This window comes from Somniosus microcephalus, chromosome 8 (genome assembly GCF_052327205.1).
Source record: "Somniosus microcephalus isolate GS21.2 chromosome 8, FLI_Smic_1.0, whole genome shotgun sequence".
Taxonomy (NCBI): Eukaryota; Metazoa; Chordata; class Chondrichthyes; order Squaliformes; family Somniosidae; genus Somniosus; species Somniosus microcephalus.
In genome coordinates this window covers 8,388,452-8,406,338 of record NC_140994.1, presented here as the reverse complement: position 1 = coordinate 8,406,338, position 17,887 = coordinate 8,388,452, and the positions used below count along the sequence as shown (strand labels likewise).

Below are 17,887 nucleotides of genomic sequence, written 5' to 3'. Positions count from 1 at the left end.
GGTGTGGGGTATATCAGTGTTTACAGTGAGGGGTGTGGGGTATATCAGGTGGAATACAGTGAGGGGTGTGGGGTATATCAGTGTTACAGTGAGGGGTGTGGGGTATATCAGTGTTACAGTGAGGGGTGTGGGGTATATCAGGTATACAGTGAGGGGTGTGGGGTATATCAGAGTGTTACAGTGAGGGGTGTGGGGTATATCAGGTTTACAGTGAGGGGGTGTGGGGTATATCAGTGTTACAGTGAGGGTGTGGGGTATATCAGGTATACAGTGAGGGGTGTGGGGTATATCAGGTAATACAGTGAGGGGTGTGGGTATATCAGTGTTACAGTGAGGGGTGTGGGGTATATCAGGTACAGTGGGGTGGGGTATATCAGTGTTACAGTGAGGGTGTGGGGTATATCAGTGTTACAGTGAGGGGTGTGGGGTATATCAGTGTTACAGTGAGGGGTTGGGTATATCAGTGTTACAGTGAGGGGTGTGGGGTATATCAGTGTGTTACAGTGAGGGGTGTGGGGTATATCAGTGTTACAGTGAGGGGTGTGGGGTATATCAGGGTTACAGTGAGGGGTGTGGGGTATATCAGTGTTACAGTGAGGGGTGTGGGGTATATCGAGTGTTACAGTGAGGGGTGTGGGGTATATCAGTGTTACAGTGAGGGTGTGGGGTATATCAGTGTTACAGTGAGGGGTGTGGGGTATATCAGAGTGTTACAGTGAGGGTGTGGGGTATATCAGTGTTACAGTGAGGGGTGTGGGGTATATCAGTGTTACAGTGAGGGGTTGTGGGGTATATCAGTGTTACAGTGAGGGGGTGTGGGGTATATCAGTGTTACAGTGAGGGTGTGGGGTATATCAGTGTTACAGTGAGGGGTGTGGGGTATATCAGAGTGTTACAGTGAGGGGTGTGGGGTATATCAGTGTTACAGTGAGGGGTGTGGGGTATATCAGTGTTACAGTGAGGGGTGTGGGGTATATCAGTGTTACAGTGAGGGGTGTGGGGTATATCAGTGTTACAGTGAGGGGTGTGGGTATATCAGTGTTACAGTGAGGGGTGTGGGGTATATCAGTGTTACAGTGAGGGGTGTGGGGTATATCAGTGTTACAGTGAGGGGTGTGGGGTATATCAGTGTTACAGTGAGGGGTGTGGGGTATATCAGGGTTACAGTGAGGGGTGTGGGGTATATCAGGTAATACAGTGAGGGGTGTGGGGTATATCAGTGTTACAGTGAGGGGTGTGGGGTATATCAGTGTTACAGTGAGGGGTGTGGGGTATATCAGTGTTACAGTGAGGGGTGTGGGGTATATCAGTGTTACAGTGAGGGGTGTGGGTATATCAGTGTTACAGTGAGGGGTGTGGGGTATATCAGTGTTACAGTGAGGGGTGTGGGGTATATCAGTGTTACAGTGAGGGGTGTGGGGTATATCAGGTAATACAGTGAGGGGTGTGGGGTATATCAGGTATACAGTGAGGGGTGTGGGGTATATCAGGTAATACAGTGAGGGGTGTGGGGTATATCAGTGTTACAGTGAGGGGTGTGGGGTATATCAGTGTTACAGTGAAGGGGTGTGAGGTATATCAGGTAATACAGTGAGGGGTGTGGGAGTATATCAGTGTTACAGTGAGGAGTGTGGGGTATATCAGTGTTACAGTGAGGGTGTGGGTATATCAGTGTTACAGTGAGGAGTGTGGGGTATATCAGTGTTACAGTGAGGGGTGTGGGGTATATCAGAGTGTTACAGTGAGGGGTGTGGGGTATATCAGGTGTTACAGTGAGGGGTGTGGGGTATATCAGTGTTACAGTGAGGGTGTGGGGTATATCAGTGTTACAGTGAGGGGTGTGGGGTATATCAGTGTTACAGTGAGGGGTGTGGGGTATATCAGTGTGTTACAGTGAGGGGTGTGGGGTATATCAGTGTTACAGTGAGGGGGTGTGGGGTATATCAGTGTTACAGTGAGGGGTGTGGGGTATATCAGTGTTACAGTGAGGGGTGTGGGGTATATCAGAGGTTACAGTGAGGGGTGTGGGGGTATATCAGGTAATACAGTGAGGGGTGTGGGGTATATCAGTGTGTTACAGTGAGGGGTGTGGGGTATATCAGTGTTACAGTGAGGGGTGTGGGGTATATCAGTGTTACAGTGAGGGGTGTGGGGTATATCAGTGTTACAGTGAGGGGTGTGGGGTATATCAGTGTTACAGTGAGGGTGTGGGGTATATCAGTGTTACAGTGAGGGGTGTGGGGTATATCAGTGTTACAGTGAGGGGTGTGGGGTATATCAGGTATACAGTGAGGGTGTGGGGTATATCAGTGTTACAGTGAGGGGTGTGGGGTATATCAGTGTTACAGTGAGGGGTGTGGGGTATATCAGTGTTACAGTGAGGGGTGTGGGGTATATCAGTGTTACAGTGAGGGGTGTGGGGTATATCAGTGTACAGTGAGGGGTGTGGGGTATATCAGATGTATACAGTGAGGGTGTGGGGTATATCAGTGTTACAGTGAGGGGTGTGGGGTATATCAGGGTAATACAGTGAGGGGTGTGGGGTATATCAGTGTTACAGTGAGGGGTGTGGGGTATATCAGGTAATACAGTGAGGGGTGTGGGGTATATCAGGTAATACAGTGAGGGGTGTGGGGTATATCAGTGTTACAGTGAGGGGTGTGGGTATATCAGGTAATACAGTGAGGGGGTGTGGGGTATATCAGAGTGTTACAGTGAGGGGTGTGGGGTATATCAGTGTTACAGTGAGGGTGTGGGGTATATCAGTGTTACAGTGAGGGGTGTGGGGTATATCAGGTATACAGTGAGGGTGTGGGGTATATCAGTGTTACAGTGAGGGGGTTGGGGTATATCAGTGTTACAGTGAGGGGTGTGGGGTATATCAGGTAATACAGTGAGGGGTGTGGGGTATATCAGTGTTACAGTGAGGGGTGCGGGGGTATATCAGTGTTACAGTGAGGGGTGCGGGGTATATCAGTGTTACAGTGAGGGGTGTGGGGTATATCAGGTGTTACAGTGAGGGGTGTGGGGTATATCAGTGTGTTACAGTGAGGGGTGTGGGGTATATCAGTGTTACAGTGAGGGGTGTGGGGTATATCAGGGTTACAGTGAGGGGTGTGGGGTATATCAGTGTTACAGTGAGGGGTGTGGGGTATATCGGAGTGTTACAGTGAGGGGTGTGGGGTATATCAGTGTTACAGTGAGGGGTGCTGGGGTATATCAGTGTTACAGTGAGGGGTGTGGGGTATATCGAGTGTTACAGTGAGGGGTGTGGGGTATATCAGTGTTACAGTGAGGGGTGTGGGGTATATCAGTGTTACAGTGAGGAGTGTGGGGTATATCAGTGTTACAGTGAGGGGTGTGGGGTATATCAATGTTACAGTGAGGGGTGTGGGGTATATCAGTGTTACAGTGAGGGGTGTGGGGTATATCAGAGTGTTACAGTGAGGGGTGTGGGTTATATCAGTGTTACAGTGAGGGGTGGTGGGGTATATCAGTGTTACAGTGAGGGGTGTGGGGTATATCAGTGTTACAGTGAGGGGTGTGGGGTATATCAGTGTTACAGTGAGGGGTGTGGGGTATATCAGTGTGTTACAGTGAGGGGTGTGGGGTATATCAGTGTTACAGTGAGGGGGTGTGGGGTATATCAGTGTTACAGTGAGGGGTGTGGGGTATATCAGTGTTACAGTGAGGGGTGTGGGGTATATCAGAGGTTACAGTGAGGGGTGTGGGGTATATCAGGTAATACAGTGAGGGGTGTGGGGTATATCAGTGTGTTACAGTGAGGGGTGTGGGGTATATCAGTGTTACAGTGAGGGGTGTGGGGTATATCAGTGTTACAGTGAGGGGTGTGGGGTATATCAGTGTTACAGTGAGGGGTGTGGGGTATATCAGTGTTACAGTGAGGGGTGTGGGGTATATCAGTGTTACAGTGAGGGGTGTGGGGTATATCAGTGTTACAGTGAGGGGTGTGGGGTATATCAGGTAATACAGTGAGGGGTGTGGGGTATATCAGTGTTACAGTGAGGGGTGTGGGGTATATCAGTGTTACAGTGAGGGGTGTGGGGTATATCAGTGTTACAGTGAGGGGTGTGGGGTATATCAGTGTTACAGTGAGGGGTGTGGGGTATATCAGTGTTACAGTGAGGGGTGTGGGGTATATCAATGTTACAGTGAGGGGTGTGGGGTATATCAGTGTTACAGTGAGGGGTGTGGGGTATATCAGGTAATACAGTGAGGGGTGTGGGGTATATCAGTGTTACAGTGAGGGGTGTGGGGTATATCAGGTAATACAGTGAGGGGTGTGGGGTATATCAGGTAATACAGTGAGGGGTGTGGGGTATATCAGTGTTACAGTGAGGGGTGTGGGGTATATCAGGTAATACAGTGAGGGGTGTGGGGTATATCAGAGTGTTACAGTGAGGGGTGTGGGGTATATCAGTGTTACAGTGAGGGGTGTGGGGTATATCAGTGTTACAGTGAGGGGTGTGGGGTATATCAGGTAATACAGTGAGGGGTGTGGGGTATATCAGTGTTACAGTGAGGGGTGTGGGGTATATCAGTGTTACAGTGAGGGGTGTGGGGTATATCAGGTAATACAGTGAGGGGTGTGGGGTATATCAGTGTTACAGTGAGGGGTGCGGGGTATATCAGTGTTACAGTGAGGGGTGCGGGGTATATCAGTGTTACAGTGAGGGGTGTGGGGTATATCAGTGTTACAGTGAGGGGTGTGGGGTATATCAGTGTGTTACAGTGAGGGGTGTGGGGTATATCAGTGTTACAGTGAGGGGTGTGGGGTATATCAGGGTTACAGTGAGGGGTGTGGGGTATATCAGTGTTACAGTGAGGGGTGTGGGGTATATCGGAGTGTTACAGTGAGGGGTGTGGGGTATATCAGTGTTACAGTGAGGGGTGCGGGGTATATCAGTGTTACAGTGAGGGGTGTGGGGTATATCGGAGTGTTACAGTGAGGGGTGTGGGGTATATCAGTGTTACAGTGAGGGGTGCGGGGTATATCAGTGTTACAGTGAGGGGTGTGGGGTATATCGGAGTGTTACAGTGAGGGGTGTGGGGTATATCAATGTTACAGTGAGGGGTGTGGGGTATATCAGTGTTACAGTGAGGGGTGTGGGGTATATCAATGTTACAGTGAGGGGTGTGGGGTATATCAGTGTTACAGTGAGGGGTGTGGGGTATATCAGTGTTACAGTGAGGGGTGTGGGGTATATCAATGTTACAGTGAGGGGTGTGGGGTATATCAGTGTTACAGTGAGGGGTGTGGGGTATATCGGAGTGTTACAGTGAGGGGTGTGGGGTATATCAGTGTTACAGTGAGGGGTGTGGTGTATATCAGTGTTACAGTGAGGGGGTGTGGGGTATATCAGTGTTACAGTGAGGGGTGTGGGGTATATCAGTGTTACAGTGAGGGGTGTGGGGTATATCAGTGTTACAGTGAGGGGTGTGGGGTATATCAGGTAATACAGTGAGGGGTGTGGGGTATATCAGTGTTACAGTGAGGGGTGTGGGGTATATCAGGTAATACAGTGAGGGGTGTGGGGTATATCAGGTAATACAGTGAGGGGTGTGGGGTATATCAGTGTTACAGTGAGGGGTGTGGGGTATATCAGTGTTACAGTGAGGGGTGTGGGGTATATCAGTGTTACAGTGAGGGGTGTGGGGTATATCAGTGTTACAGTGAGGGGTGTGGGGTATATCAGTGTTACAGTGAGGGGTGTGGGGTATATCAGGTAATACAGTAATGCGGCCCCCTTTTCTATCTTACCTGTACTTATCTACCAGATGGACCTGTGGGAGATACTCTTTTATTGAGCTATTAACATTGTCCAGTTCGGAACTGATTGATGTTACTGAGGTTAATATCGGAAATTCCTGTGTGATGTTCTGTATCTGATTTTCAATACGCTTTATGCTCTTCTTTACTTCTGCGTGCACACAAAAACAAGGTAAAATTTATTTGTATGAAACAATTTTTTTATATATCACTTAAAGCTCGTGCGTAGCTCCAACAAGTAATCAAAGCGGCTGCTGGAACGTCGGCCTTTATCACAGGGGGCTGGACTACAAAGGGGAGGAAGTGATGCTTCTGCTGGACAGAGCCCGGCTCAGACCCCACCTGGAGTAACTGTGCTCAGTTCTGGGCCCCGCACCTCAGGAAGGATATATTGGCCTTGGAGGGGGTTCCAGCGCAGATTCACCAGAATGATACTGGAAGTTTAAAGGGTTAAACTATGAGGAGAGGTTGCATAAACTTGGTTTGTATTCCCTTGAGTTTAGAAGGTTGAGGGGCGATCTAATCGAGGTGTTTACAATGATAAAGGGATTCGATAGGGTAGATACGGAGAAACTATTATGTCTGGTGAGGGGAATCCAGAACAAGGGGACTCAATATTAAATTGAGAGCCAGGCCGTTCAGGGGTGATGTCGGGAAGCACTATAGGAAGGATGTGATTGCTTTGGAGAGGGTGCAGAGAAGATTCACCAGGATGTTACCTGGGATGGAGCGCCTCAGCTATGAAGAAAGACTAAACAGGCTGGGGTTGTTTTCCTTGGAGCAAAGAAGGCTGAGGGGGGACCTGATTGAGGTGTACAAAATGATGAGGGGCATGGATAGGGTAGACAAAGAGGAACTTTTCCCCTTAGTTGGGGGGTCAATAACAAGGGGGCATAGATTCAGGGTAAGGGGCAGGAGATTTAGAGGGGATTTGAGGAGGAACTTTTTCACCCAGAGGGTGGTTGGAATGTGGAACTCAATGCCTAAAAGGGTGGTAGAGGCAGGAACCCTCACAACATTCAAGAAGCATTTGGATGAGCACTTGAAATGCCATTGCATACAAGGCTATGGACCAAATGCTGGAAAATGGGATTAGACTGGACAGGGATGGATGGGCGGCGCAGACACGATGGGCCGAAGGGCCTCTTTCTGTGCTGTAAAACTCTATGACTCTATGACTTCTTCACACAAAGGGTAGAGGGAATCGGGAACTCTTGCCCCCAAAACGCTGTGGGTGCTGGGGGTCAATTGGAGTTTTCAAGATTGAGATTAACAGATTTTTGTCTCCACCTCTGCCTCAGCCCATCTGCTGCTGAAACCCTCATCCACGCTTTTGTTACCTCCAGACTCATCAACAACTTGTATTTATACGGCGCCTTTAACCTAGTAAAACATCTCAAGGCGCTTCACAGGAGCGATTATCAAACAAAACACCGAGCCACAGAAGGAGATATTGGGCAGGTGACCAAAAGCTTGGTCAAACAGGATTTAAGGAGCGTCTTAAAGGAAGAGAGAGAGGTAGAGAGGCGGAGAGGTTTAGGGAGGGAATTCCAGAGCTTGGGGCCCAGGCAGCTGAAGGCGCGGCTGGTAATGGTGGCATAGTACATCATTCTCTAAAGTTCTTGACCAGTACCGAGAAGCCATAGTCATCAGCTGATGCTTTTCTCTCTCGACCGATTTCAGTTCTGTTCTGTGTAAACTGTAAGTGTAATTGGCACTGGCCCTGCCCACGTGTGTCACACTGCACTTCTTTGGGTTAAATACCAGTCGCCTGAGTTAACCTTTCCCCAGCGTATCTAAATCCGCTTGCAGAGATTCGCTCCCCTCTACGGTCCTAACACTCGCACAAATTTTCATATCATCCACGAACCCGCTGACCATTCCCTCAACACCTACAGCCGGGTCATTTATAAATCAAGGGTATCGAGGGATATGGAGCAAAGGCGGATAATTGGAGTTGAAGTACAGATTAGCCGTGATCTTGCTGAATGGCGGAGAAGACTCGAGGGGCCACATGGCCTACTCATAGAATCATAGAATGGTTACAGCACGGAAGAAGGCCATTCAGCCCATCGAGCCCGTGCTGGCTCTCAGCTAGTCCCATTCCCCCGCCCTTTCCCCGTAGCCCTGCAAATTTCTTTCCTTCAGATACTTACACAATTCTCTTTTGAAAGCCACGATTGAATCTGCCTCCACCACCCTTTCAGGCAGTGCATTCCAGATCCTAACCACTCGCTGCGTAAAAAATGTTTTCTTATGTCGCCTTTGGTTCTTTTGCCAATCACCTTAAATCTGACCCTTCCGCCAATGGGAACAGTTTCTCTCTATTTACTCTGTCTAGACCCCTCATGATTTTGAACACCTCTATCAAATCTCTTCTCAATCTTCTCTGCTCTAAGGAGAACAACCCCAGCTTCTCCAGTCTATCCACGTAACTGAAGTCCCTCATCCCTGGAATCATTCTCGTAAATCTTTTCTGCACCTTCTCTAAGGCCTTCACATCCTTCCTAAAGTGTGGTGTCCAGAATTGGACACAATACTCCATTTGAGTCCGAACCAGTGTTCTATAAAGGTTCATCATAATTTCCACACTTTTGTACTCTATACCTCGATTCATGAAGTCCAGGATCCCGTATGCTTTTTTAACTGCTTTCTCAACCTGCCCTGCCATCTTCAACGATTTATGCACACATACCCCCAGGTCTCTCTGTTCGTGCACCTCCTTTAGGATTGTACCATTTAGTTTATATGTCCTCTCCCCATTCTTTCTACCAAAATGTATCACTTTGCACTTTTCTGCGTTATTTCTTAATATAGTAACAACGCTCCCTGGGGTGAGGGGTGTGGGGCTCACCACTGGTAACCGGGGTAACTAGCCTCCAAGCAAATCCACTGCTTTTAATAACAACTTGTGGCTACGGCAATGTAGCCAATTCTTAATCCATTGCATATATTGGCATTGCAGCTTGGAACTGCACAATGTCATTGCACAATGGTTCTGAACAAACCCAGATGTATTACAGCTCTGATTGGTATATCGGTGCTGTGCATTGCCCCTTGTACACACATCAGAGCCACACACTGCCAATGCCCCTTGGAACATGGTAACATGGGGCAGCAAAGAGGAGGAAAATAAAAATCGAATGTTGCTGGCACAGATTTACCCCATCCTGTGCACCAACACCAATATGCAGCAGCAATGCCGGTTAGGTTTGTAGTGTACAACAGGTTTAATCCAGGACGGCACTCACCTGACACAGTGCTGGCTGACTGGTTGGCAAGCATGGCTGGTGTGTCATTAAAAGCTTTGTAACCCTTTGCAGAAAGGAACAAACACAAGTTAGGATTGAGACAAGGTGTTGACTTTACACGGAAGATTACAGAGACTGAGTAATTGTAGTTAATGATTGGGTACTGTTATATTATGAGTAACTGATAACTGGGAGTAAGTCATAGAGAGTTAATGAATATCTGAAAGAGCATTGACCAACTGAAAGTTATAGAAAGCAAGATACCTGAGAGTTATAGAGAGCAATGGATACCTGAGAGTTATTGAGAGCAATGGATACCTGGGAATGAGTTATAGAGAGCAATGGATATCTGGGATGTGTTATAAAGAGTAATGGATACCTGGGAATGTGTTACAGAGAGTAATGGATACCTGGGAATGTGTTGCAGAGAGTAATGGATACCTGGGATGTGTTATAAAGAGTAATGGATACCTGGGAATGTGTGAAAGAGAGTAATGGATACCTGGGATGTGTTATAGAGAGTAATGGATACCTGGGAATGTGTGAAAGAGAGTAATGGATACCTGGGAATGTGTTATAGAGAGTAATGGATACCTGGGAATGTGTTATAGAGAGTAATGGATACCTGGGAATGTGTTATAGAGAGTAATGGATACCTGGGAATGTGTTACAGAGAGTAATGGATACCTGGGATGTGTTATAGAGAGTAATGGATACCTGGGAATGTGTTATAGAGAGTAATGGATACCTGGGAATGTGTTATAGAGAGTAATGGATACCTGGGAATGTGTTATAGAGAGTAATGGATACCTGGGAATGTGTTACAGAGAGTAATGGATACCTGGGATGTGTTATAGAGAGTAATGGATACCTGGGAATGTGTTACAGAGAGTAATGGATACCTGGGAATGTGTTACAGAGAGTAATGGATACCTGGGATGTGTTATAGAGAGTAATGGATACCTGGGATGTGTTATAGAGAGTAATGGACACCTGGGATGTGTTATAGAGAGTAATGGATACCTGGGATGTGTTATAGAGAGTAATGGATACCTGGGAATGTGTTACAGAGAGTAATGGATACCTGGGATGTGTTATAGAGAGTAATGGATACCTGGGATGTGTTATAGAGAGTAATGGATACCTGGGATGTGTTATAGAGAGTAATGGATACCTGGGATGTGTTATAGAGAGTAATGGATACCTGGGATGTGTTACAGAGAGTAATGGATACCTGGGATGTGTTACAGAGAGTAATGGATACCTGGGATGTGTTACAGAGAGTAATGGATACCTGGGATGTGTTACAGAGAGTAATGGATACCTGGGATGTGTTATAGAGAGTAATGGATACCTGGGAATGTGTTATAGAGAGTAATGGATACCTGGGATGTGTTATAGAGAGTAATGGATACCTGGGATGTGTTATAGAGAGTAATGGATACCTGGGATGTGTTATAGAGAGTAATGGATACCTGGGAATGTGTTATAGAGAGTAATGGATACCTGGGAATGTGTTATAGAGAGTAATGGATACCTGGGAATGTGTTATAGAGAGTAATGGATACCTGGGAATGTGTTATAGAGAGTAATGGATACCTGGGATGTGTTATAGAGAGTAATGGATACCTGGGAATGTGTTATAGAGAGTAATGGATACCTGGGAATGTGTTATAGAGAGTAATGGATACCTGGGATGTGTTATAGAGAGTAATGGATACCTGGGATGTGTTACAGAGAGTAATGGATACCTGGGAATGTGTTATAGAGAGTAATGGATACCTGGGAATGTGTTATAGAGAGTAATGGATACCTGGGATGTGTTATAGAGAGTAATGGATACCTGGGAATGTGTTATAGAGAGTAATGGATACCTGGGAATGTGTTACAGAGAGTAATGGATACCTGGGAATGTGTTATAGAGAGTAATGGATACCTGGGAACGTGTTATAGAGAGTAATGGATACCTGGGAATGTGTTACAGAGAATAATGGATACCTGGGATGTGTTATAGAGAGTAATGGATACCTGGGAATGTGTTATAGAGAGTAATGGATACCTGGGATGTGTTATAGAGAGTAATGGATACCTGGGAATGTGTTAGAGAGAGTAATGGATACCTGGGATGTGTTATAGAGAGTAATGGATACCTGGGAATGTGTTACAGAGGGTAATGGATACCTGGGAATGTGTTATAGAGAGTAATGGATACCTGGGAATGTGTTATAGAGAGTAATGGATACCTGGGAATGTGTTATAGAGAGTAATGGATACCTGGGAATGTGTTATAGAGAGTAATGGATACCTGGGATGTGTTATAGAGAGTAATGGATACCTGGGAATGTGTTATAGAGAGTAATGGATACCTGGGAATGTGTTATAGAGAGTAATGGATACCTGGGATGTGTTATAGAGAGTAATGGATACCTGGGATGTGTTATAGAGAGTAATGGATACCTGGGAATGTGTTATAGAGAGTAATGGATACCTGGGAATGTGTTATAGAGAGTAATGGATACCTGGGAATGTGTTATAGAGAGTAATGGATACCTGGGAATGTGTTATAGAGAGTAATGGATACCTGGGAATGTGTTATAGAGAGTAATGGATACCTGGGAATGTGTTACAGAGAGTAATGGATACCTGGGATGTGTTATAGAGAGTAATGGATACCTGGGATGTGTTATAGAGAGTAATCGATACCTGGGAATGTGTTATAGAGAGTAATGGATACCTGGGATGTGTTATAGAGAGTAATGGATACCTGGGAATTGATGCGCTATCAATTACTCATAAAAGACTGAGAGTTAGAAGAGTAACTAAAGGCTTTTATTAACAACAGAATGGAGGTCTGCCTTGAGTGGTCGACCGGTCCAGGATACAAAGGGCTGGGGAGCAGTCACCTTTATACTAGGACCTGTGGGAGGAGTCAGCCGAGGCATGTCCAGGCATGTACACAGTGGAATACAAACAGGACAAACAGGAATACAAACAGTGGTTTACCACATTCACCCCTTGTTTAAAATTGAGTCCGGCGGGGTGAAGTGTATTAAAAGTTAGTGTATTGGAGTCTCTCCGGAGGTCTTGTCTGCCGCTGTGATCGGCGTGGTGACGGCAGGGGTAGTGAAGCTTCTGGCGTCGAGTCCAGCGTAGGCTGTGGCACAGGCGTGTCGTCCTCGTAGATGTCGAGCGGGTCGCGGGGCCCAGGCCTGCCGTCTGCTGGGGCTGGATATCGGATCGTGGGGGGGGGTGGTAGTGGGTAGTGGGTTACTGCGGCCCCCGAGGGTGCAAGGTCTCTTATGGAGACTGTGTCCTCCCGCCCGTCCGGGTATGCGATGTAAGCATACTGGGGGTTGGCGTGGAGGAGGTCGACCCTCTCGACCAGGGGGTCCGTTTTATGGGTCCTCACGTGTCTTCTCAGTAGGACCGGCCCTGGGGACGTCAGCCATGGCGGTAGCGATGTCCCCGATGTGGACTTCCTTGGGAAGACAAACATTTTCTCATGAGGGGTGGCGTTAGTGGCAGTGCAGAGCAGTGACCGAATAGAGTGGAGCGCATCGGGGAGCACATCCTGCCAGCGGGAGGTTAGAAGGCCCCTAGACTTTAAGGCTAGCAGGACGGCCTTCCAAACTGTCGCATTTTCTCTTTCCACCTGTCCGTTCCCCCGGGGGTTGTAACTGGTGGTCCTGCTTGTGGCAATACCCCTAGTTAGCAGGTACTGACGGAGTTCGTCGCTCATAAACGATGAGCCCCGGTCGCTATGGATATAGCTGGGGAAGCCGAACAGGGTGAAGAGGTTGTTCAGACATTTAATGACCGTGGCACTGGTCATGTCCGGGCAGGGGAAGGCGAACGGGAAACGGGAGTACTCATCAATAATATTGAGGAAGTACACATTGCGGTCGGAGGAGGGGAGAGGCCCTTTAAAATCAACGCTCAGGCGCTCGAAGGGGCGAGTGGCTTTTATCAGGTGGGCCCTGTCTGGTCTATAAAAGTGCGGTTTGCACTCAGCGCAGACTTGGCAGTTCCTGGTCATGATCCTGACCTCCTCAATAGAGTAAGGCAGGTTGCGGGCCTTGATGAGGTGGAAGAACCTGGTGACCCCCGGGTGGCAGAGGTCATTGTGGAGAGCCCGTAGTCTATCGATCTGCGCGCTGGCGCAGGTGCCACGTGATAGCGCATCCGGGGGTTCATTTAGCTTCCCGGGCCGGTACAAGATCTCGTAGTTGTAGGTGGAAAGTTCGATTCTCCACCTCAAGATCTTGTCATTTTTGATTTTGCCCCTCTGCTTGTTGTTAAACATAAAAGCAACTGAACGCTGGTCAGTGAGCAGGGTAAATCGTTTTCCGGCCAGGTAGTGCCTCCAATGACGCACAGCCTCCACAATCGCCTGGGCCTCCTTCTCAACAGCGGAGTGTCTGGTCTCCGGGCCTTGGAGGGTTCGTGAAAAGAAGGCCACGGGTCTCCCCGCCTGATTGAGGGTAGCGGCCAGGGCAAAGTCGGACGCGTCGCTTTCCACCTGGAAGGGGATGGATTCGTCCACTGCGTGCATGGTGGCTTTGGCAATGTCCTCCTTGATACGGTGGAAGGCTAAGCGGGCCTCTGCCGTCAAGGGAAAAGAGGTGGACTTGATCAGCGGACGGGCCTTGTCCGCATAGTAGGGGACCCACTGGGCGTAATAGGAGAAAAACCCTAGGCACCTCTTCAGGGCCTTGAGGCAGTGGGGCAGTGGAAGTTCCATAAGGGGACGCATCCGGTCGGGGTCGGGGCCGATGACTCCGTGTTCCACAACACAGCCAAGGATGGCGAGGCGGTTTGTGCGGAATATGCACTTCTCCTTGTTATATGTCAGGTTTAGGAGTTGGGCGGTGCGGAGGAATTTTTCGAGGTTTGCGTCATGGTCCTGCAAGTCACGGCCGCAGATGGTCACATTGTCCAGATATGGGAAAGTGGCCTGCAACGCATTTTGATCTACCATCCGGTCCATCTCCCTTTGGAAGACGGAGACCCCGTTGGTGACGCCAAAGGGAACCCTAAGGAAGTGATAGAGGCGGCCGTTTGCCTCAAAGGCAGTGTACTGGCGGTCCTCAGGGCGGATGGGGAGCTGGTGGTACGCTGATTTCAGGTCAATGGTCGAGAAGACGCGGTACTGCGCGATCTGGTTGACCATATCAGCTATACGGGGGAGTGGGTAGGCGTCCAGCAGGGTGTAGCGATTTATTGTCTGGCTGTAGTCGATGACCAGGCGCTGCTTCTCGCCGGTCTTAACGACCACAACCTGGGCTCGCCAGGGGCTGGTGCTGCCCTCAATAATCCCTTCTTTCAGGAGCCGCTCCACTTCGGTTTTAATGAAAACCCTGTCCCCGGCATTGTATCGCCTGCTCTTTGTGGCGATGGGCTTACAGTCAGGGGTGAGGTTAGCAAACAGTGGTGGGGGGGTGACTCTGAGTGTGGAGAGGTTGCACCTGGTGCGCGGCGGGCAATTTGGAAGCTGCTGGCTGCGGACTGTGAGTGGGGGTAGGGGTCCACCGTACGCCATCGTAACACTTTTAAGGTGGCACTGAAAATCTAACCCCAGCAGGACGGCAGCGCAGAGGTCAGGCAGGACCAGAAGTTTAAAATGATCGTACACGGTCCCGTCTACTACGAGTGTCACCACGCAGTAGCCGCCGATGTCCGCCGACTGGGACTCGGAGGCCATAGAAATCCGCTGTTGCGCAGGCAGGACTGGGAGAGAGCAACGCCGCACCGTGTCGGGGTGGATGAAGCTCTCCGTGCTCCCAGAGTCAAAAAGGCAGATTGTATCGTGACCATTTACCTTAATGTCCATTGTGGAACTGGCCAGTTGGTGCGGTCTCGCTTGGTCCAGTGTAACGGATGCCAGCGTAGGGGTCGGTGTGTCGCTGCGGGTATCAGATGAGGCGGTGTCGGGGGCCTGCTGCGTCCCGGCTGTCATCCAAGGTGGCGGCGTCCATGATCCCCATGCGGCTGGAGGCGTCCAAAATGGCTGCTGTACCGGTGATTCGCACATGGCCGGGGAGGTCCAAGATGGCGGCCCGCATGGCCCACACGCGGCGCTGCTGGGGTTCGGGGTGGCTTTGGCCCTGCAGACGCTAGCGTAGTGTCCCTTCTTCCCGCAGCCCGAGCAGATCGCGTTTTTCGCCGGGCAGCGCGCTCTGGGGTGTTTTGCCTGGCCACAGAAGTAGCATTTCTGGCCTTGGGGCACTGCTGTCTGGCCTTGGGACACTGCTGCGGTAGTTGGGCCGTTGTTGGGGTGTGGCTGGGGTGGCACGGCGCTATGAGGCGGTCCTACCGTGTCCCAGGCTGTCATTCCCCGCGGCGTCCACGGTGCAGAGGAGTAGGCATCCATGCCCTGGTAGGCTGCATCCAACGATAGTGCGAGTTCAGAGGCCTTGTTGAGGTCGAGGTTACTCTGCTCCAACAGTCGCTGTCGGGTGTAATTGGATCTGTGGCCTGCTACAAAAGCGTCCCGGATAAGTTCCTCTGTGTACACGGTGGCCTTTACATCCTTACAACCACAGGCCCGGCCAAGCACAGACAGTGCCTGAAGGTATTCCACGGTCGATTCCCCAGGTTGTTGTTTACGACTCCCCAGAAGGTGCCTGGCGTACACTTCGTTCACTGGGCGCGTGTACTGGTCCTTGAGGAGCTTGATAGCGTCCGCGTACGAGGTCGCGTCTTGGATGACCGAGTACACTCGGTGGTTCACTTTGGAGGTCAGGACATCCAGCTTGTCCTCGTCCGATTTGATTGCTTCGGAGGCGGTCAGGAATTTTTCGAAACACTTAAGCCAGTGAGTAAACTTGGTGGATGAGTCCGCCTCCCGATGATCTAAGTCCAGGCATGCTGGTGTGAGGATCTTCTCCATTATAAAAATGTTGTTAATAAAATTGATGCGCTATCAATTACTCATAAAAGACTGAGAGTTAGAAGAGTACAATTTACAATTTAAATCGCTTTATTGGCATGATAAGTTACATCTTATGTTGCCAAAGCATCAAAATACATTTATGGTTTAGCACATAAACGCAGTTCTATTCATACAGTGTATAAACAGGTATATCCCTGAGTGTATAAATATACATTCGCATTGTTTATATATATTTTTTTCTTAGTTTACTGGTTGTCCCTCTGTTCATGGCAAGCTGTAACATAGTGCGCCGCCAGTGTTATACAGCTTCTCTCCTCTCCCAGTAGGAATGGGAGTTTTTGGTTGTCATTCAGATTTCTGAAATCAGGGCATATTTGTGAGAATTTTTGGTAGAAATTCTCCCTGATGCCCTGATATTTTCCACAAGCTGTGAGGAAGTGCATCTCTGTCTCCACCACTCCCTGACTGCAGTGAGAGCATATCCTGTCCTCTCTTGGCAGCCTGGTCTGCCTGTGTCTGCCTTTTTCGATCGCTAGGCTATGTTCGCTAAGTCTGTACCTTGTCAAGGTTCTTCTCAGTTTGTTATCCTTTACCATGGTCAGGTAATCAGCTATGTTGTATTGTCTGTTTAGGGCCAAGTAGCAATTGAGTTTGCTTTGGGTTTTTGTTGTTTCTGCCCAATATGTCAGATATTTTTCCTTTTGCTTAGCGACGATTGTGTTGGGTCGAATTCTTTGTGTTACCCTGTCACTGTCCTGGGGCTGGTTATTGTTAGTATTGTTAGTAGTTACTTCACTGAGTCCCAGGACTAGTTGACTGAGGGTATTCTTCTTTATGGTCAGCTCTTGGCATTTCAGGGCGTCGTAGTGATAGCATTGGGGATTGCTCATTTGTAGGTGATTCCAAAATTTGGTGGCTCTTTTTTGGATAGTGATTATTAATGGATATTGGCCTAGTTCCGCCCTGCATGCATTGTTTACTGTTTTCCTTTGAGTCCGGAGGATACTTTTACAGAATTCTGCATGTAGGATCTCAATTGGGTGTTTGTCCCATTTTGCAAATTCTTGTTGAGTTAGCGGTCCCCATACCTCACTGCCATAGAGTGCAATTGGTTCAATTACTGATTTGAAAATTTTGAGCCAAATGCTAATTGGGATTTCTATTTGGATTGATTTTTTGATGGCATAGAAAGCCCTTCTTGCTTTCTCTTTCAGTTCATTCACAGCCAGTTTGAAGTTTCCCGTAGAACTGATTTTTAAGCCCAAGTATGTGTAGTTAGTGGTTTGTTCAATTTTGGTTGTTCCTACTGTGAAATTTATTTTGGGTCCCTGATGTTTGGATCTTTGCTGGAACACAAGGACTTTGGTTTTTTGGGGATTTATTGTCAGGGCCCAAGTCTGGCAGTACGACTCCAGCAGGTCCAGGTTTTGCTGTAGCCCCTCTTTAGTAGGTGACAGCAGAACCAGGTCGTCTGCATAGAGGAGGAATTTAACCTTGGATTCATATAGGGTGAGGCCGGGTGCTGTAGATTGTTCAAGTAGTTTTGCCAATCCATTTATGTAAATATTAAAGAGTGTCGGTGAGATTGGCGAGCCCTGCGTCACCCCCCGCCCCTGTGGGAAGTATTTTGTTTGTTTGTCTCCAATTTTAACTGCACATTTGTTGTTTGTATACATTGATTTAATTACATCATATGTTTTCCCTCCTACCCCACTTTCGATAAGTTTCAGGAATAAACCGTCATGCCAGATGGAGTCGAAAGCCTTCTGGAAATCTACAAAGCATGCGTAGATTTTGCTTTTGTTATTGTGAACGTGTTTGTCAATTAGGGTCTGTAGGGTGAAGATATGATCGGATGTTCTATAGTTTGGCAGGAATCCAATTTGGCTTTTACTCAAGACATTGTGCTCCTCAAGGAAGTTTATAAGTCTTTTGTTTATGATGCTACAGAAT

At 48.4% G+C, this 17,887-nt stretch overlaps 1 protein-coding gene and 1 long non-coding RNA gene across 4 annotated transcripts in view; one reads left to right on the top strand and one right to left on the bottom strand.

The window, feature by feature from the left end:
- Window positions 1-17,887, bottom strand: part of prom2 (prominin 2) — a 238,101-nt gene that overhangs the window by 149,432 nt on the left and 70,782 nt on the right. For all 3 annotated transcript variants that reach the window (XM_085994192.1, XM_085994191.1, XM_085994190.1), the window contains exons 10-11: window positions 9,043-9,106; window positions 5,783-5,942 (exon numbers count right to left, since the gene is read on the bottom strand). In XM_085994192.1, the coding sequence (XP_085850318.1) occupies window positions 5,783-5,942; window positions 9,043-9,106 (224 nt within the window). The remainder of the gene's footprint in view (window positions 1-5,782; window positions 5,943-9,042; window positions 9,107-17,887) is intronic.
- Window positions 1-17,887, top strand: part of LOC147113292 (uncharacterized) — a 196,010-nt gene that overhangs the window by 127,308 nt on the left and 50,815 nt on the right. The window lies entirely within an intron of this gene.